The sequence below is a fragment of the Pelodiscus sinensis genome, chromosome 1 (assembly GCF_052426305.1).
Source record: "Pelodiscus sinensis isolate ZL-2025 chromosome 1, ASM5242630v1, whole genome shotgun sequence".
NCBI lineage: Eukaryota > Metazoa > Chordata > Testudines > Trionychidae > Pelodiscus > Pelodiscus sinensis.
This window is the reverse complement of record NC_143052.1, coordinates 191,278,433-191,299,765: the sequence shown is the minus strand read 5'-3', so window position 1 is coordinate 191,299,765 and position 21,333 is coordinate 191,278,433. Positions and strand designations below refer to the sequence as shown.

The 21,333-nt window shown below is 40.5% G+C and overlaps 1 protein-coding gene across 4 annotated transcripts in view; it reads right to left on the bottom strand.

Annotated features, from left to right (window-relative positions):
- TTC3 (tetratricopeptide repeat domain 3) overlaps positions 1–21,333 on the bottom strand; it is a 149,668-nt gene that overhangs the window by 31,505 nt on the left and 96,830 nt on the right. For all 4 annotated transcript variants that reach the window (XM_075911810.2, XM_075911801.2, XM_075911793.2 and 1 more), the window contains 8 exons: positions 20,358–20,450; positions 14,139–14,203; positions 12,305–12,441; positions 6,403–6,720; positions 4,627–4,890; positions 3,746–3,792; positions 1,710–1,766; positions 243–319 (listed from right to left, as the gene is read on the bottom strand). In XM_075911810.2, the coding sequence (XP_075767925.2) occupies positions 243–319; positions 1,710–1,766; positions 3,746–3,792; positions 4,627–4,890; positions 6,403–6,720; positions 12,305–12,441; positions 14,139–14,203; positions 20,358–20,450 (1,058 nt within the window). The remainder of the gene's footprint in view (positions 1–242; positions 320–1,709; positions 1,767–3,745; positions 3,793–4,626; positions 4,891–6,402; positions 6,721–12,304; positions 12,442–14,138; positions 14,204–20,357; positions 20,451–21,333) is intronic.

The following is a 21,333-nucleotide window of genomic DNA, read 5'->3' as shown; positions in this document are numbered from 1 at the left end:
TTTTTTAAGACTAACTACAAAGCTTTGGTAAAGATCTTTTCTTTTTTTTTTTTTTAACCTTTAAACTCTGATAAGTACTCTCAAACTCAACTTTGATCTTAAAACATTTTTGGGTCTCATATCTGTTTATGGTATTAATCCTTCCAAGCAGGAACTGTATCTTTTCCTTGTTGTGTAACATAGCACACTCTTGGGTGTTGTACACAAAATAAAATAAAATAAAATTGCCTGTTGATACTCACAAAGTATTTTCTTCTGGAAATACACTGTCGTCTTCTCGGGTGACTGCACCAACTCCACCAGAAAGTACTAAAATAGGCTAAATTAAATATATATATAATTTTTTTTTAACTGTGCCACATTATATAAAATTCAAATATCTTCAGGCTATTTCAAATCCTGTTTTAATTTGATTTGTATTCAGATGCCCAACAATCAATATTATTAAATCTGATCACCATAATTACAGCAAAAATTAGAGGGCTCAGATTAAGTTTACCCAAAAATCCTTCCAGAATTAAATGATCATCTGTTCTCCAAAACTAGTTGTAGAAGCAGGAAAGGGACATTCAGAACAAAAAGTCATTTTGGACTATCTAAATCCTATAATATGTCCCCACCTTTTCATTAACTCTCAGATTTTTCCAAGCTTTTAGGAAGATACTTTCTGCTTTTTCAGTTGCTAACATATCCCATAAATACAATCAGAAGAATAAGGGTAAGATATTCCACAAGTAAATATATACACCATCTCACACAAAGTGGATCCTCCTCATAGTCCCGATCACTTTTTCCTTTATTGATTACTGTACAGGAAGCTGTTGGAATGATAAAAGCTCCAGTGCCAAATCTCTTTGCATTTCCAGTGTGAACTGGGGACTAAAAGTCTATTTCAGCTCTGAAGTAATCTCAGTAGATAGAGGAATTCAGTATCATAGAGACTGGTTTCTCTCTATCCCCCTTCCCCATAACCATGTACTGATGTGCGGATCAGTACACTGCAAAGGAATTGTTGGAAATGCTAATGTGTCCAGAACCCGAATTGTATGAAACTATTAGGGCTTATCTAGACCACATTCGTCTGTTGAAAGAGGAATGTAAATGAGCCCAATCGAAAGTGCAAATGAAGTGCAGATTTAAATATCCTGCGCTTCATTTGCATATTTGCTTCTGATTGCTGTTTCAAAAAAAGCGCAGTCTAGACGCAGTTCTTTCTTACAACAAAAAAAAAACCCCCTTTCAAAAGAACCCACATTGAGGAGTATGGGTTCTTTCAAAAAAGTTTTTTTTTTCCCTGAAAGAACTGCATCTAGACTGCACTTTCACTTTCGAAAAACCCTTTTTCAAAACAGCAATCCGACGTGAATATGCAAATGAAGTGCAGGATATTTAAATCCACAGTTCACTTGCCCTTTCGATCGAGCTCATTTACATTCCTCTTTCAACAGAGGAATGTAGTCTAGATGAGGCCTTAGTGTATTGTCTTTCAATCTTTTGCTTTCTGTAGCTACACATTACTAATACTAGCTTAATTGCTACTTACAACATGAACGGTACCTTTACATTTTCTATCTACAGATTTCTTTTTCACACGAAGAATACTTCTCAACATGTTGTTTTAGAAAATAAAGATTTAGATTTTTAAATATTTCCATTTCCAATTTTTAGTGAATCAATTTAGAGAAATAAACAATACAAATAGTACTTACTCTTGATTCTTTTGTTTTCTTCTTCTTACTTTTGTTTTTAACTTTGATACCATTAGTCTAAAACAGAAATAGAGAGTCAGTGGCTACTCCTTATGGAGAAGTTACCATGTGTTTCTTACAATGGCACACTCAGTTGTTAAATTAAAACTCTCCTTTTGTTTTGAATAATATACAAGGTACAGCAAACTGTATATTTTTTCACTTCTGGAAACCCACATGGGAAAATAACTTGGCAAAAGTCTTCTGTTTAGACTGGTTCACTCACATGAGTTTCATGTTTTCCTCATTCTTCACTTTTACTAAGGGGAACATAGGTTTTAAAAACAGAATTGACAATTTTTCTATTTCTGCTGCTTGTTCCCCACATGAAGCAATGATCTTCTGTGGCAACTTTTGTAACAGTCTACTGTGATGTCACAAACAACACAACTTCATATAGGTTACAAGCATCAGAAACAAGGCAACTATACATCATCACATTTGTATGAAAAATATCTCTATGTGATAAGTGAGGAAATTAAGAATATCAGGGAGGAAATTAAGTATTATCCTCACTTACTGTTAATAGGAAATGTGAACTAAACTGATAAAATTATTTCCTCTCTGATTTTTCCTAATAAAATATTTGTCTTCTCAATTTATGTTTAACATTAAAGTCTAATTTAGAACAACTAACTGTAGCAATATCTTGTATTATTAGCTGACTTTGGTATACAAATAATACACCAAAAATACAAATATTTTAATACAATAATTTGTACATTACTCTTCAACTTTAGTTTCCCCTGAAATTGGAAGATAGCATGTAGGTCCACATTCATTAACCTCATCAAAGCACCCATTCTGTGTATCAGAAGATAATTGATATTGCATAGGTCAGGGGTGTCCAAACTTTTTTCAAAGAGGGCCAGATTTGAAGAAGTGAATATGCGTGAGGGCCGTCCCCACACTCTCAGCCCCAAGGCGGAGGGCCCGCAGGGTCGGAGGCAGGCGGAGAGCGCAGGGCACGCCGGCCTCACGGCGGCCCGGGGTCAGGGCGAACCCGCAGCTGAGCGGGGGAGCGGGACTGCGGACGTGCCTTACAGGGCAGGCTCTAGGACCGCGGAGGCCATGGGCGGCGGCGGCGCGGCCGGAAGCGGCGCGCTGGGCGCGCCAGTTCAAAAGAGCGCCGGGGAGTCAGGAGAGGGGGAGGAAGCGGGGGCCGTATTAAATCGGAACACGGGCCACAATTGGCCCATGGGCCGGACTTTGGACATGCTTGGCATAGGTGGACTAACTAGCATGCAGACTAGATACATTTTCGAACAGAATACTTCGAACACGAGCAGTACTGATAGATGAATATTCTGTTATTGCACTTGGCAGAAAGGTTACAAAAGTTATATGGCAGCAGATATGATTCAGAATGATGGCTAGCAAAGAAGGCCAAGTTTTAAATCAGAGTTGTACTCTAAAAAGTGACTGTAAAAATGTTAATGTTTAGTTCTCAGTTGGTCTCAAATAGCATGAGCAAATATGCTGAGATACATAGTAAAAATAATTGTTGCAATTACTAGCCTTGTAAGCTCAACTTGAGTCAAATTGGGTTCCTTCCCTGTCACTTACTATTTTCCAATGTATACCAAAACAAGTGGTCAGAGTTACTGTAAATAATACACATGCAAAAAGACTCTTGACTTCAATTGCAGATTCAAAGTTGGCAGTGAAAGAAAAAACAAAAACAAAAAGAAAAAAAAAGCCTGTCTTTTACCCATAATGTGGTAAATCCATCTGACCCACCACTACCACCACAATGCTATTTTTGCTTTTCACATCAAATCTACACATTACTATCAAGTACTGTTTCTAACTGGAGATTGGTTTGTAAACCATTCAGGCCTTCCAAACAAACACATAATTTTCATTTCCTATTTTGCAAGTCCCCTTAAAAGAACAGTAAGTGTGCATGCATCTTCATTATACTTTGTGTCTACTGTGACGGTATACTGTTGAGCCTGTATTTATTCATTTTTTCCATTATTATTTAAAAAACTTACTGAGATATCTTCATTTTCCTGCTTTTTTAATATAATGCATGGACCATCTATTGAAAGGAAAATATTAAATCACTTGAAACAAATATAGTTATAAAGTAGTACATAAAGTATTAGATTCTGTAAGTTATGAGATTTTTTTTGATAAAAATAATCTTTAAAATATCACCCTAAATAAAAAAGTTATTCTCTAAAATTTCATTCCTGCTAAGAGACATGCATATGATTAGAGTTATAAGTACTGATTTTACTGGAACTATTAATATGCTTAAGAATAAACATATGCATACATCCTTGTAGGATTGAGATTTAAAAGTGGAACATAGTATCTTTCATTGTCACACAGACTTGACAAAGGCTTAGTATTTCCATGTACGCTAAAGTTAAACTTCTCCAAATTAAAACACTTTTATTCTGAAGACAGAACTCTATGAATTCCTTTAAGATATCTGCTGTAAATACAAAATCCACCTTCTCAACAAATCAATGTAACACCTGCTGTATGCTCTATTTCCAATTTTTTAAATACACGGGTAAAACTTTTTATATGCATAACCTAAAATTTTAATCATATTTACCAGGAATCAAAGTAATCCCTTCAAAATATGTGTTCATCATGTAAAGCTACAACAGGACAATATTACAACATACATGATGCTAATTATTAGTTTCATTTTATTTAAATAAATCTGAACTGTAGTAGCTGCATCCTTTTTTATATGCTCCTGCCTTTGCAGACTCTGTTCAGTTTTCAATATGGAATTTAGAAGATCTAATATGCAATTTACTGAAGGTTTTCATAGAATACTCCCCAATAACATAGATGGAGAGTAAAAGCAAGCGTAAGAGGGCATTAATAGAATAGATACACTGTATACATTTACCCATTTTATCAAAGAATTCATCTAATGCTTGATGCAAAGATGGAAAATTCTCTCTATTATCCTCTAATAGCCATATTACACAACGAGTTTCATTCAGTGATGCTTCATAGAAACAGTTAAGAATTTCATTATCTTCATAGCTGGTCAACACATTGCCAAATTTACTGCCATACTTCTCATTCCACAGAATGGTTATAAACCTCAGGTCAAGCTCTTTAACAAAATCTCCATAACGAGAGAAAAAGATCTTTGTGGCATCCAAACCTGAAATGAAAAAAGTTAGAATCTGTTAATGAATTCAATTCAGGACTTTGGTCATTCCAGTTTAGGGCTGAATGCTGAAGATCTCCTACAGAAGAACAGTTTGCTCCAAAACCAGATATAAAGTTGCCAAAACTGGTCTTTACTGTAGCCCTGAAAAATGCAAACCATCAGAACTATTTTTACACTACAGTACCATCAATTTAAAAGTATGGTACATGTAATTTTAAAAAACTAATTTTAGCTAATTCTTGCATATGCTACATGTCTTACTCAATTGTACTTGTAACATACACCCAATATTGTAATCAAATAAGAAGCCAAAAAAAGCTCTATAGCTGGGCAACTTCACCAAAAAAATTAAAAGATGATTTATTCAATCTATAGACAGAAGATTATCATTTCAATTTGTAAGGTCAAGACAATAAATAAATTGGTTACTTTGTATAAAATGTTTAGATCATCCCTATTTTATAAACTGTTTTCTCCTTCTTGGATTTTAAGAAACAGATTCTCCACATCTGATTTTTTCCTACTGGCAAAGTGCCATACAATTCAGCTGCAAAGAGACCAATAGTTAAATTAATTTGTGTTATTTACTCCCACCTTCATTTTAGGACTTAATTAGCTATTGACAGAACAATATTCAGTTCTTTGAAATGCAATACTGAAAAAGAGCAATTCTATTCTGGAATTGCTACTTAAAATGCCACCTTACTACTCAGATGTCTCTTGTTTGTATAAACACCACCTCTGGCCACTTCTGTGATAGGTTCTTTTACTGTTTTCAACAGCTCTGAAGAGCCAAGTAGGGTTTCCCAGGTGTAACTGAAGGCAGAATTTTTGCTGCAGAATATATTATGTGACAGACTGCTGGCTAAACCAGAGCTCTGCCACTACAGTCTGGTTCAAAAGGCCTATTACAGCCAGCTGACCAAACCCAGGCCTAAAGAGTTAACAGAAGCAGCTGTGGGCTTCATTAGCCAGAGGGCTATAATAAAGCAGCAGGAGGCGAAGTGAAATAGGGAGGAGTCAGGGTGTGGCTGAGTGTGCTCCCAAACCAGAAGGAGAGGCTGACTGAGTTAGCTGCTAGAAAACCAAAGCTTTGTAAATAGAAGGTGGTGGGGAAATTGGTACTGACAATAAAAGGCACAAGTGACTGCACCAGAAAGGGCCTCTAGCTGATTTGTGGACAACGAAGGTGTCCCAGGGTGAGCGGCCTAAGTGAGGACCTTGCCACAATGATTAAGGATTATACCACAAGTCAGAAAGAACAAAGCCTGATTTTACAATCCCCAGTTGAGAATACAGACCTGGCTGCTAGGGACCTTTTAGCCATCTTTTAATTTATAAACTGAACAAATTTAATGTGATAACAGAGACAACATGAAACCTCATGATAGCATACTAGTAACTTTCTAGTAAATGGAAAAAAAGCAAGGTGGAAAGTTTGCTTAATTGTGTAATTTCATATGTAAATTAAGTCATCTTATAGTTAAATAAAATATGACCTACCAAAACTGTTAAGATCTTTTATCCACTCATGTAATTTGGGATCCACTTCTTCAAGTTCACTCAGCACATGAACAAAAATTCTTGTCTTTACTCTATTCTTCTTCTGAATTAAATGATTTATGAGCTGCTCCATCACTTCATTTGATGTGCTGCTACTTGAGGAACACATTCTGTAATCCTCCTCACTTATTACCCACCAAGAAAGCAGTTCGCTGAGAAGTCTGGAAGTGTCATGTACACCAGTTCTTATCTGTTCAACATTCTGCAAAATATGCTGTAGGACTCTATCACTAGCAAATAAGTGTCTCTGAACATGATCTATAACAAATAAAGCAAGATTGCGCGTCAGTTTAGTACAGGTGCAACCCCAAAATTCAAATAAACTTTACTACATTATTTTTAAATGCCTTTTATCGTGTGAACTGGAATTCAAATTTAAGTACAAGAAGTGCTACTTATACTTGCTATAGATTAACAGAATTTTAAAATAATTTCTCATACTGATAATTGAATTTTATATGTATTAAAAACTGATTTACAAAAGGAGCAAACAACACTATCAATGAATATGAGTGAGAATTTTAATTACCATTAAGTTAAATTTAGCTTCTAATTATCAACACATGGAATGCATATGTACCCCTTATTGTCTAGCTGGATGTAGACCAATGTGGATACATGCTTCTGAATATTATGTTTTAAGGATATTAAAGCTGTTGAGTAATCACAGATAACTCTTGTGATTAAAAAATTAATTTTGATTAATCACAAGTTTTAATTGCATGGTTAAACAAAAGAATACCAAATGAAATTTATTAAATATTTTAGATGTTTTCTACATTTTCAAATATACTTATTTCAGATACTACACAGAGTACAAAGTGTACAGAAATTACTTTATTTTATTATTTTTATTATTACAAATATTTGCACTGTAAAATGATAAATAACTGAAAAATACTATTTCTTTTGATCTCATGCAAGTACTGTAGTTCAATCTGTATTATGAAAAGACAACTTAAATATATGGATTTTTTTTTTCTTACATAACTGCACTCAAAACCAAAGCAATGTAAACTTTAGAGACAACAAGTCCACTTAGTTCTTGTTTGGCCAGTTGCTAAGAAAAACAAGTTTGTTTACATTTATTGGAGATAAAGCTGCCCACTTCTTATTTACAATGTCACCTCAAAGTGAGAACAGGCCCGTGAAACTTTTGTAGCCCACACTGTAACAATATGGCTTTTCTGTCGCCATGTTGGAAGGCCTGTGCTAGGCCTGAACCAAAGCTGCCTTCTGCAGCCAGACTGAAGAGTAGCAGTCATTACTGTAAGGCCTGGAGTCACATACTCACAGTTCCATATAAATTGTATTACAAAGTGTCACACCAGGTTGCAAGGAGGGACTTTGCCCTGATAGCTCCCCCACTGTCACCAGATAAAGAAACAGATCTCAAGATGGGTAAAGAAATTTGTGCGTAACACCATTCTGTCTGGTAAGAAACTGCTTATCAATAGAGGATGTTGTGGAATCCTCATCCTATGAGCATTGTCACTACACTTTCCTATTGTTTGACTGTGTGATCTGTCTGGTTTGTAACTGTCTCTCTCTGCTGTATAATTAATTTTGCTAGGTGGAAATCAATTAAGGTGGTGGGGTATGATTGGTTAGATAATTTTGTTATGATTGGTTAGTAAAATTATACTAAAATAATTGGTTACGGTATAGCTAAGCAAGACTCAGGCTTCATTATATAAACTGGGGTTCAAGAAGGAAAAGGAGAGGAAGATCATCAGGAGTAACAGAAGGAAGAAAAGGCTAGAAGAGGACTAGGAGGAAGGAGAAGACCTGGAAAAGAAGAACTCACTCTGAGAGACAGCCTAAGACCAGAGAGACTGATATTGCCTGGCCAACAGGGGAAGTCTTCCTGCCTGCCTGTATCAGGATTGGTGAGCATGACACTGTGTGCTTAGCATGTGCATTCTGCTTGTTTGAGAATTGTCAATAAATAGAGGATAAGAACATTACTGTGTGAGGCTCTTTCAAGTGGCTAAAGATCCTGCCAACCCGCAGGTTGTTGTTACACCCTGAGCCCTAGGAATTGGGTAAGGGTGGGTGTGTAAATTTACAGGGTTGCACCTTTAGCCCTAGGAACTGGGTAAAGGTGTGCATCCCTACAGTGTAGAAGGGATAAAGAAATTTGTGCTGGTAACACTGCAAGGTATTTACATGCCAGATATGCTAAATATTTTTCATGCTTCAACCACTATTCCATGGGACATGCTTCCATGCTGAGGCCAGTTTAAAAATGTGTTAAATAATTTGTTACTGATGTTCTTGGGGAGAACAGTGTCTCCTCTGTTTTATTCGCATTGTGACATATTTCATAGCAGCCTTGGATGATGACCTAGCACATGTTATTCATTATAAGAACACTTTCACTGCAGATTTGACAACATGCAAACAAGGTACCAACGTAAGATTTCTCAACAAAGCTAGAATACAAAACCCAAGATTCAAGCATCTGAAGTGCCCTCCAAAATCTGAGAGGGAGGAAGTGTGGAATTTTCTTTCAGAAGTCTTTAAAGAGCAACACTCTGATGCAGAAACTACAGAACCCAAACCACCAAAAAACAAATTAATCTTCTCCTGGTTGGCATGTAACATATATCAGGCCACTCTGCTTTTGATGATTATAAAGCAAACCTCATCATCAGCATGGATGCAAGTCCTCTGGACAAGTCCTCTGGAATGGTGACTAGAGCATGAATGGACATATGAATCTTTAGCACATCTGGCATGTAAATAACTTGTGACACTGGCAACAACAGTGTCTTGCAAACACCTGTTCTCACTTTCAGGTGACGCTGTAAAAGGGGTGTGACCAGCATTACCTTCTGCAAATGTAAACAAACTTATTTTTCTTAGTAATTGGCTGACCAAGAAATAGGAATGAGTGGTCTTATAGACCCTTAAGTTTTACATTTTTTTTAATGAAGTTAACTTTCACAATAGAGATTGCACTGTAATACTTATATTAGGTAAACTGAAAATACTATTTCTTTAGTTTTTACAGTGTAAATAGCTGTAATAAAAATACAAATGGAGTGAGCACTGTACATTTTGTATTTTGTTGTGATTGAAATCAATAGACTAAAAGCTTCCTTAAATCTGAGATCCCCTCAGAACTCCGCATTAGTTTATCATCCTGCTACAGCATGGGACTTCAAACTTGGTGCTGAATTGCCTCACTAGACCACCATTCAAACCATTAGCTACCTGCTGATGGTACTACTGTGAGTCATTTGTGTAGGTTGTATTTGCTGGGTATATATACCAGGTGTAACTAGCCCTGTAGGCAACTGCATATGTAGTCTTGAGTGTCATTCCACAAATGTTATGGCTGCCATCATAGTTCCTGTTACCCCAAAAATATTCTCACTAGAGACCATCCAGGGTTACACTAGTATGGGTTTATTTCCACTAGGTAAAACTAAAGAGGAGAAAGCATCCACCAAAGGTTTAAGCTAAAGAAGATATATATCGCACGCACGCAAGCAAACACCCCTCTATTCATTCACTCAATCACACCCATTCATTCCTGCCCTCAGGCAATCACACACTTACACAGATATATGGGTTGCAGAAGGAGCCAAGGCATGTGGATCCTGGAGGGTCTGTCTGCTTATCATGGCTGGGGAAGCTGGTCAGGAGGAAAGACACTGGAAGGGAGCTTCTCAGGATCAGTGGAAGGAAAAAAGAGAGCGTCTCACATGTACTCCTTCTCTTTATATAGTGTCAGAATGGCTCCTGTGACTCATTCACCTTGTCATCAGGGAGCATGCCCAGGCTTCCCTTTATCCAGCAGAGAGCATGCCCAGACTGTGATGACTCATTGACATGTGGTCCATTGTTCCAAGCCTTCTTCAAACACACTCACACTCTCTCTCCACTCACTCAGGGGAGAATGCAGCTTAGGGAAAGTTACAAGCAAGGTGGCTGCATGTTACAAAGATTACAAAGTTGCAGTTTACAGTAAGTTTGAGAGTTACACAGATTGCAAAGATTGACAAGGATCATAATAAATTGCAGTTTAAAATCTTAGACCTTACAGTTTGGTGTAGCTTTAGAAAATCCATGTATATAAATCTAGTGAGCTCAGGCGGAGGCTTTTTTATGCAATAGTTCCCTCTAAGGTGCACACCAGCATGGCCATGTATGAGAGAATCAAGGGCCACACAACTAATTAATAGACCTCTGCAGATGCAACCCTACTAATTAGGTGCCTCTTGGACCTTGGAGAGAGGATGGTAGGGATAGGTGAGTAGAAATAGGAGGTGGGTGGAGAAACTTAGTTCAGGATGGCACAGGACTCCCAGTCTTAGCTGGGCTGCATGTGACAGCTGGTGAGAGACATGACTTTCCCCAGGGGCCACCTCTCTGCAGCCCCATGCTGGCCCACAGCCAGATGGGCTGCTATGGCAGGGAGAGTAATTCTCAGAGCACATTCTCGCTCTCCATGCTAGATATTGATGTTGTGGCATTCGATTTAGCAGGTCTAGTATAGTCCTGTAAATCAAATGCTGAAGGCATCTACAGCCAGCATCTATACTCCTGCTCCCGATGACCTTCCATTATGAAGATGCCACCAAGCTCAGCTTAAGATAAATCAAGCTGCAAGCCAACCTTCCAGGTCTAGTGTAGACCTGGCCTCACTGGGTATGTCTAGACTACATGGCTCCGTCAACGGACCCACGTAAAGTAGTTTACCCGACATAGTCAATGAAGAGGGGATTTATATAATCCCCACTTCATTAAAATAAAAATGGCCACCGCGCTGTGCCGACAATCAGCTGATCCGGCACAGCGCGGCAGTCTAGACGTGGATTGGTTAACAAGGGAAGCCTTTGTCGACTGCTCCCTTATGCCCCGTGAAACGAGGTTTACAGGAGCGGTCAACAAAGGCTTTCCCTTGTCGACCGATCCACGTCTAAACTGCCGCGCTCTGCCGGATCAGCTGATTGTCGGCACAGCTTGGTGGCCATTTTTATTTAATGAAGCGGGGATTATTTAAATCCATTGACGGAGCCATGTAGTCTAGACATAACCAGTGTGGCCCAGCTCCAGCTGGGCTGCTGCAGCAGGGAGAGAGGGAGGGAAAGTGATTCTCAGACTTTTCCAGCTCCAAGTGGGCTGTGAACGCCCTTTCCTGATAGTACTGGCCCCTCCCCTGCTGAAAGTGGGGGGCACTGGAGCTCACTTAGTAACTTCTGCCTTCTAGATTACTCAGATGCATTTTGTTAGCAACAGCAGTACCAGCCATTCAAGCTATAGTGCCTGCAGCTAGAAGGGGGCTGGGAAAGCAAATCTAATTCCTGCAAGCAGAATGTAGTTGAGAGGGTGGCTGGGTTCCCTGTAGGTATGTGAACAGATAACCAGTTAACCAGTAAGCATCATTGTAACCGCAGGAAGGGAGGGAGCAGGAGCCAGACACTCACACATGCGGGGTACTGGGAGCAGGAGCCCCCATGCTGCATGGGGAAGTTGGGTGCAGAAGCCGCCAGTCCCCTTTGGGGGGGGCAGCAACAGCAGCCCATCATGTTGGAGGAAGGGGAGTAGTATTCTACTTTATCAGTTAATTGGTTAAACCTAAGGTGTAACTGATCAACTGGAATTTTACATCCTACTTCCCCGAGACTTCCTTTTTTTTAGCTAGATATAGAGTTAACCTTGCCTACTGAGTATCACTAGCACAATGCTTGCTGAGGAGTGAACTGACTTGGGAGGAACTGGGGGCAGGAACAGGCAGCCCAATCATAGGGGCTGGCAGTCATAGGCTGGTACAGCAGTACAACAGAATTCAAATGTATTCTTCAACACAAATATTTTAAATTCCACGTACCTGTATGATTATCATACTTAGATGCATTATTTTCCCTTTTATTTTCTTCCACACTATCTTTTGCAGATTTCAGTGCTTCTTCTTTTACTCGTTTTCTCTTAAGTTTTTTTTCTTCTTTTATTGTTAGCATCCTAGAACTAATAAATTGAACTATTAATGAGGCAAATCAACCTGAACTATGAACAAGTGATTTTTCTACAAACCAATCTTCACCTATTAGAACATCTGTCAACTTATAAAGTTTTAACAGAAGAAATCATTAGTCAAACTACAAAGAGGTAAAATTTGAATATAGCTATTCTTCAATTAAAAAGAGATGGAGAGAATCTACCTTCAGGTGTACTTAATTTATTTTAAGCTTGTAGATGTAGAGCAACTATACGAAATATTTTATAGTAATCTGTATTTTGAGGAACTGACTTTAAAAGACTCTTTGATGTAGCATGAACATCCATATTTACATATAACATGCACAAGATACTGAGTTATTCATAAATAAATGTTAAAAAAAAATTCCCAATGCTCTTATGACTAACTTAGGTAATACAAGAAATTAATCTTTAAACTTACATCTCTCGTTATTGGAATTCACATTCCACGTAATTTAAACTCCTACCTAATTAAACAAGTTTAGTGTATACTTCATTCCTTCACATACTTTTCTCTTTGAAATAAGATTAAGGGAAATAAAATACTGAACCTGTCCAATAAATATTTACATTTTGGATTTCCTAGGCTTCCTTCTAATCAAACAAGTTTATCCTGACACTATAAAGCACCATGGTCATGCCTATTTTCTTCCACAATTTGATCTGAGGAAGTGGGTCTGGCCCACGAAAGCTCATCACCTAATAAACCATCTTGTTAGTCTTTAAAGTGCTACATAGTCCTGTTTTTTGTTTTAACTAATTATAGTTAGTCTTCAGATTTAATAACCATTGAGATTAATAAAACAATTCGCACCTCAGAATTATTATTCAAATTCTATGGAAACCAGTGGAATTACACCAGGATTTATTTGATCTTTGATTTTCTCTGTATAAAGCAGGGATGGGGAACTTCAGGCTTGAGGGCCACATGAGGCCCTGGCTTGCCTGGGTCTGGCCTCCATCGCTCAACTCCAGCATTGGGGAGCCCATGCTGTCATGCCAGCCCCCCACTATCCCACCGTAGGACTGGAGCACACAAAATCTACTAGCTTGGGTCTCCCAGGCTCTGCCGTGGGAATGTGGGTCTTCTTCTCAGTCAGGGGCCATGTCATTGAGGATTGTTTCTTTTTTTTCGGCTTCTCACCTGTGTGTGCTCCCGACTGATTTTTCTATGGGTCAGCAGTCCCCGACCCAAAAAAGGTTCTCTGCTCCAGTATAGAGATTTAGTGAAGACTCTTGAAATTGATTCATATTTTGAAAGTTTTCTCCATGACCATTAACAATTATTGTTCCTTTTAAAATGAAAATTTAGTTCTTTGGAAATTGCTGGGGGAACTACAGAACTGCCTAGAAGACTTATTAGCTAGTATCAGCTCAATATGAGGTCCGATTTAATCACATTATATACAGTTAGGTTTTTCCTTCCTTCCTCTCAAATTAGGATTCCCAGTCTTCCATGCTATTTTCTGAACACCCTCTAGTTTGCCATCTTTCTAGAAACGTGGTAAACCTAGAGAAATCAAATAAACATTTGAATCCTTGCCACAGCCACAAAGATAGCAACCATCAAATCTCCAAAATATTTGCATTATTTCAGGAATTTCTGAGATATGTAATCCTACTCTATTGTAAATAGTGCTCATCTTTAAATTACTAATTTGAAGTACTCAATCTTAAAATCTTACCTTGAACATTTCTGCTTAACCCTGGCTCTTGGTGGATCCTTAATTTTGGGGATTTTTTGTTCAAACTACAAAAATAAAAATGACACCACATTAACTGAATTGGAGTTCTAAAGCAATCTTCATAAAAATAAAAACAAAAATGACCTCTGAGGTTTCAAATATCAACAGAGTAATAGCATGAATTAAAAAAATATGCAGCCATCTGGGTCACTCAAGCCTCTCAAAACAGCAAGCTTTGAGTATCTAGAAAGACAACTAGTTCACTGAAACAGTAATCTGGCAGAGAAGGCCATAATACAGAACAAGCATTCCTTAAAATTATTTTCTGATGTCTCATACACCGATATTGCTGTAGGATGCAGTAACCACCTCACACAGTGACAAAAAAAGAAAAGACGGTTCCATCCCAGTATAAAATCTGGATATTTATTTAACTTCAATTGTTAAGTGGAATGAGCTGCTAAAAATCTTCCTTATCGTTCTCTCCAGGAGTTGTCAGGAAGTGTGAGCTTCCTAGTAGTGGTGTTGGGATGCCACCACTGTTTTATAGTTTAAGGGATTTTTTTCCACTTTTTTAGGAGGGAATTCTCTGTAATTTTCTCTCTAGTTTGTTCAGATATAATGGTAGCTTTGGTCATAAAACCCCTTCTTCCTGACTGAGCTCTATGAGCCACTCCTATATTAAGATCTAATTGTTAATCCCAAAGGCCCTACTACTACAGGACTACATGGAATTCAGTTCCAGTAGCTACCAAAAGAAAGGCAGTGACCACAGATTCACTTGTACAGCATTGGAGTGATTCAAGAGTCCCTCAATTAAATCATTGCCAACACCCTATGGCACTATTCTCCAAAATTTATTTAGAATATTTTATGCTCTAACAGGCATTACAGAAAACCTTAACAAAATGCTTCTTGTTTACTAAAAAGAGATTATTTACCACGTACAATAACCCTGGCTCTTCTAGTTGCAGGTACCTATTCTTCAAGAATGCATGTATCTCTTAAGCCCTTGACCAGAGATTTTAATGCAGCATCCGTACGGAGCCACATCTTAAGAAAACCACAGTTATTTCGCAAGCTGAGTAATCGCCTCCTCTTCAAATAGTATCCTTTTGGGTACTTCATTTCAGATGATTCTCAAGCAGTACACAGAGAGAAGAGACGTTTGGAAATGACTAAGACTAAAAACAGTACAGCAGTACCAACCACCACAACAGATCTGACAGCATAGACCAATGCAGGGAGTTTAGAAAAAAATATGCACTGAGACCCGTGTGGCAGCTATGCATGTGTTAGACACTGGAATGTTCTCTGTGATCTGGCAGCGTGTGTGCTATCATCCTCTGGAGAAGCACAGCGCCAAGTGAGTGACAGTCTTTGTGTAGAGACTGTGGACCCTTTGGCTATGACAGTTACCTGTTCAGTAACTGGCGTTCAAGACGTGTTGCTCATGTCCATTCCACATAGGTGTGTGTGCCTGCCACATGCACCAGTGCTGGAAGTTTTTCCCTAAGCAGTACCCATAGGAGCTAGGGTCCCCAGCACCTCTTGGAGTGGTGCATGCATGGTGCACTGTATAGGGTGCCGCCTGTACCATCCCTCAGTTCCTTCTTGCTGGAACTCCAACAGAGGGGAGGAAGGTGGGAGGCTGAATGGACATGAGCAACATATCTCAAAAAACACTTCCACTAAGCCCCCTTGGCTATAGGCTGGATGGAGAAGGATGTCTGTGAGAGTGTGTTGGCAATCTTGGTGACTACCTTGTGCAGGGGCAAGGCCACCCTATCAAGTGCAGTTTGACCCAGGACCCCAAACAACAAGTCCAAGGTATCTTGCACCACCTTGGCCTAGAGGCCCAAGCAATTAGCCACCATCTTCAGGAGGTCTTGGTTGGCTCTTGAGTCCTCCTGGGTCACCACCGGAGGAAAAGCCACAATCACCTCATCTAGCGATGAAGAGGAGGAGACATGGGCTCGTGTCCCCACATCCTCTTGAGGCCCATGAGACCCTAGCAGCACTGAGGAGGCCTGGAACACTCCAGCAACAGAGCGGATAAGATGGAACTGTACTGGGAAGCCCCAGAGAGTCTGCGGGTACCACTGCACCTGCCATTGAGACAGTGGCCAAAGCATGCCCTGGGATGGCACTGGGGGTGCCGATGTCGACAGCACCAAGGGTTGTGCTGAATGCTGCACCAAAGGGATGAAGGCTGCCTCTGAAGCCACACTGCAGGAGCAGATGCTTGATGACTCCCATGACAAGGAGCGGGAGGTGGTGGCTCCTCTGGTGCCAAGATTCTGCTACCGACAGAGACCTCAGGGCCTGGGAACATTTGGAGTATCTGTAGGAGCTATGTATCAGAGGGGTAGCTGTGTTAGTCTGAATCTGCAAAAGTGATGAGGAGTCCTGTGGCACCTTATAGACTAACAGATTTATTGGAGTATAAGCTTTCGTGGCAAAGACCCACTTGGTCACATGGATGTAGTGGAAATTCCAGAGGCAGGTGTAAATATACAGGCATAAGAAAAGAGTACCAATCAAGAGTAAGGCTAGACATAACGAGGTCAATTCTGTCAGAAAGGATGAGGCCCACTTTTAGCAGCTGATGTGGAGGCGTGAACACCAAGAGAGGAGAAACTGCTTTTGTAGTTGGCTAGCCATTCCCGGTCTTTGTTTAATCCTAAAATGATGGTGTCAAATTTGCAGATGAACTGTAGCTCAGCAGTTTCTCTTTGAAGTCTATTCTTGAATTTTTTCTGTTGCAGGATGGCTACCTTTAAATCTGCTACTGTGTGTCCAGGGAGACTGAAGTGTTCTACAGATTTTTGTATATTCCCATTCCTGATATCTGATTTGTGTTCTTTTATTCTTTTACGTAGGGATTGTCCAGTTTGGCCAATGTATATAGCAGAGGGGCATTGCTGGCACATGATGGTGTATATTACATTGGTAGATATGCAGGTGAATGAACCCATGATGGTGTGGCTGATCTGGTTAGGTCCTTTGATAGGTGGGCAGAGTTGGCACCGAGGTTGTTGCACGGATTGGTTCCTGCATTAGAGTTACTGTAGTGCGGTGTATAGTTGCTGATGAGAATTTGTTCAGGTTTGCGGGTTGTCTGTGGGCAAGGACTGGCCTGCCTCCCAAGGCCTATGAAAGTGAGGGATTATTGTCCAGGATGGGTTGTAGATCACTGATGATGCACTGGAGAGGTTTTAGCTGAGAACTATAGGTGATGGCCAGTGGTGTTCTGTTGGTTTCTTTGTTGGGATTGTCATGTAGTAGGAGGCTTCTGGGTACACATCTGGCTCTGTTAATGTGTTTCCTCACTTCCTTGGGCGGGTATTGTAGTTTCAAGAATGCTTGGTGAAGATTTTGTAGGTGTTTGTCTTTGTCTGAGCGGTTGGAGCAAATGCGGTTGTACCTTAGTGCTTGGCTGTGGACAATGGATCATGTGGTGTGTCCGGGATGGAAGCTGGAGGCATGAAGGTAGGCATAGCGATCAGTAGGTTTTCGATATAGGGTGGTGTTTATATGACCATCACTTATTTACACCATGATGTCCAGGAAGGGGATCTCTTGTGTAGACTGGTTCAGGCTGAGGTTGATGATGGGGTGGAAATTATTGAAATCGCAGTGGAATTCTTCCAGAGCCCCCTTCCTATGGGTCCAGATGATGAAGATGTCATCAATGTATCGTAAGTAGAGAAGGGGCACTAGTGGACAAGCGAGCTATGATGCCCCAAAGAGCCACTCGTCGAGTCTGGAGAATGGTGTCTGAGAGAAGATCCAGAGTGCTCTTAGACACTCTGGTGCCCGGGGGCACATGTCTGCACAAGTCTGCACACCGACTCCAGCAACGCTGGAGATCGTGCTTTGTGCCCCAGTCTCTCATATGCAGACCCACAAGGACTTTGGAGTGCTCTCCTCTTGGACACCAAAGAAGAGTGCTATCAGACTATGCCAGGAGATCAGGGGCCAAACAGCGGTTTACCCCTGTGCCGGGGCACCATTTGGGGTGGTACTTAAGAACATAAGAACGGCCGTACTGGGTCAGACCAAAGGTCCATCTAGCCCTGTATCCTGTCTGCCGACAGTGGCCAACACCAGGTGCCCCAGAGTGGGTGGACCGAAGACAATGATCAAGCGACTTGTACTATGTGGTACCAACATGGCACTTATGTCCTAAACAATTTGAAAGGCTTTCGGCATGGAGGGGAGACAGACCTCCAGCACCTGATGAAGGTGACCAGACGTGGGGCTCGGTGCCTTCTGAGGCTTTTCCAGCCTTTCCACCAGCTCACCACTCTTCTTCCCTGTTTTTCTTACAAGGGGACTTCTCTCTGCCTGGCTTCCTAACTGGGGTCATGGGCAACAACTAGAACTGAGCTGTCAATGCGCTGCGCAGTGAGACACAAACACTCAGTGCTGAGTCTGACCACTGATCCTGTGGGGGCAAGTGCAGACTTCATTAAGAGTGCTCTAAGATGAATGCTTCACTCTGTAATAGTTTTGGGATGGAAGGACCTGCAAATGCAGAACTTGCCCAAGACGTGTCCTTCCCCCAGGCAACACAGGCAAGTCAGCATGAATATTGACAACTGGAATGGGCCTGTGACATTCTGTGCAGGCTTTGAAGCCTAGGGAGCAGGGCATGCCTTGTCCCCAGGCAGAGTCTCTTCAAAGGGAATTGGAAATCCAACAATTTACAGGCACTTACCTACTAACCCTAATGGTGATGCACCCACTGACAGAAAAATTACTGGTAAGTCTGATGTTGATAGCGCCATTTCAGAGTAGTCTGTGTCCTGAAGCTCCCTGTCCTTCATAGGTGGTACAGGAGACCTACTGTAGCACTCTGGGATCTATGATACCAGAGAGAGTCCTTCAAATCCATGGTACCAAGCAAAGAGGTCAAGGACCCCAAAACTGTAGATTTAATGAGACATCGTGACCTTTCGGGAGCTAGCTTCTTGTGGTGGGAGACTGAATTCTTCTTCTTAGGAGTTTTCCATGAATACTAAGTCTTCTCCCCTTTTGGGGAGACCTGGACTGAGTCAAAGGATACTGGATCTGCCCAGAGACAAATGTACAAAGGATGTGAGTCTCCTGACCTCACTCAGAAGTGGGTCAAAGGGATCACTCTATCAACAGAAAAGCTTGTTTGGACTCCCAATTCTCCTGTGTGTAGATTCGAAAGCCAGAAGAGAGTTATATTATTGGGACATAAGGGACTCTTCTAAGCAATAGATTCACTTAGAATAGCCATTGCTGACAGGGACAGCGTCCTGACAAGAGAGGTGGAATTTGAAACATGGTGAGCCAGGCAGAACCAGCCAGGTCACCAGAAAAAAGAAGAAAACAAGAGAGAAAAACTGAAGCTTCTCACTATTATTTAATTAATCCTATACTAACAATAGCTAACACTAACTAGAAACATTAAACTAAAATAACACAGTGTGCAAGGTAATGGTAGCTGTGTCGATCACGTAGAACATGCTGAGGCACACACAAAACAAATATGCTAGAATTCTCTCTCAGGCTGATGCGGTAGAGAAGAATTCAGGGCAGTTCACTAGTGCGATTCTATATACTATTTGTCTGTGGCACAAAGTTGTATCAAGTGCATACACGGCCCAGAGAGATGCTCCTAATGGAAAAATCTTCAATCAAAGGTGCACGAGGCTCATGAACACGTGAAGTAACCTCAAGTGGGACACTAATTGAAGAACTGAATTTACCTCTTCCCCAATAGGTAGAATTCTTGCTCCTACAATGATGAGTAATTTCACTCTATCACCAATCCAAAACAAGCCAGGATGTCTATGTGCAAGGAATCTGACACAGCATATATCTGTTAAAAATAGTTGCACCAGACCACCTCATACTTAGTGTACTATGAAAATTCAATGAAGCTCCCTTAAATTACATGTATGCAGCTTATATTTAAAACATTTCAGTTTACCTGTGGTTTTGTAATAAGGGTAACACCACCATGTGCCTTTTTTTTTTTTTTAAGTAGTTTTGGTGACTACAACTACCTCCTTAAACAGGAGCATTGAAGTTAATTGAGGCATGTAAAGTATCGTGATCCGTTAATGGAAAATATGTAACTGCACAATGTCAGTAAGTAACATGTTCCTTGGATTGTCATTGCAAGCTTAGGATTTTTTTATAAGACTGATTCTCATTACACACTGATGTTTATTTACTTACCATGCATTTTATGATACCGGAAGAACTGAAGATAATAATTTTTGAAATGAGGCCTCTACAATCAGGAGTGAAACATGACGCTTGAAGAAGATCCTGTGGAAGAAGATCAGATGGACAGAAAAAAAAATACTTTCAATAAAACAATAAGATGCACTACCAATATGTTTTTATATAATAATGCTTTTGTTAAGGCTACATTTTAGTCATGGGTATTTTTAGTAAAAGTCATAGAAAGGTCACAGTCAGTAAACAAAAATTCACAGCCCTTGTCCATGACTTTTACTATTCACACCTAACTGAAACGTGGCGGGGGTGTGGGAAGTTTTGGGGGAGTAGCTAAAGAGTGCCATGGATGCTGAGGGGTACAGGTGGATGGCAGGTATTGGGTAGGTTCCCTCTCCGGCTCCTGGGAAGCAGTGACCTCCAGTTCCTAGTGCCACATGCTGCCTCCACTCCACCCCAAGACCCAGTTCTGCAACTCCGATTAGCTGGGAATGATGGCCAATGAGAGCTGGGAGAGTAGAGCCAGTGGGCAGAGGCAGCATGTGGACCTAGGACCTGAGGGAGAAGAGTTCCTGTTGCCTTTCCAAGGGAGCCTCCCACAAACACCATCCTGCACCTCAACCTAGCACTGAGCCCCATCCCAAATTCGTGCTACTAAAGAGTGGGAGGGAGGAAGGAGGCTAGACTGCACCAGCAGCAGCCAGTGTGGCTAGCTCAGGGGCTACCCAAATGGCTCAGGTAGCCTCTAGGCCAGCAGCACAGGGTGCTACAGAAGTCACAGAGGCCACAGAAATCCATAGAATTCATTACTTCTATGATCTCTGTGACAAACCCAGAGCATTAACTACTGTGTAAGATGAACTCATGCTGACAGTAAATTAAGACCATTGCTAAAGGCTTAGGCAGCTACTTGTATTAGCTAAGGGAAGCAAATAATGGCATAAAATGGCTGGGGTCAAAAAGATGAAAGCAG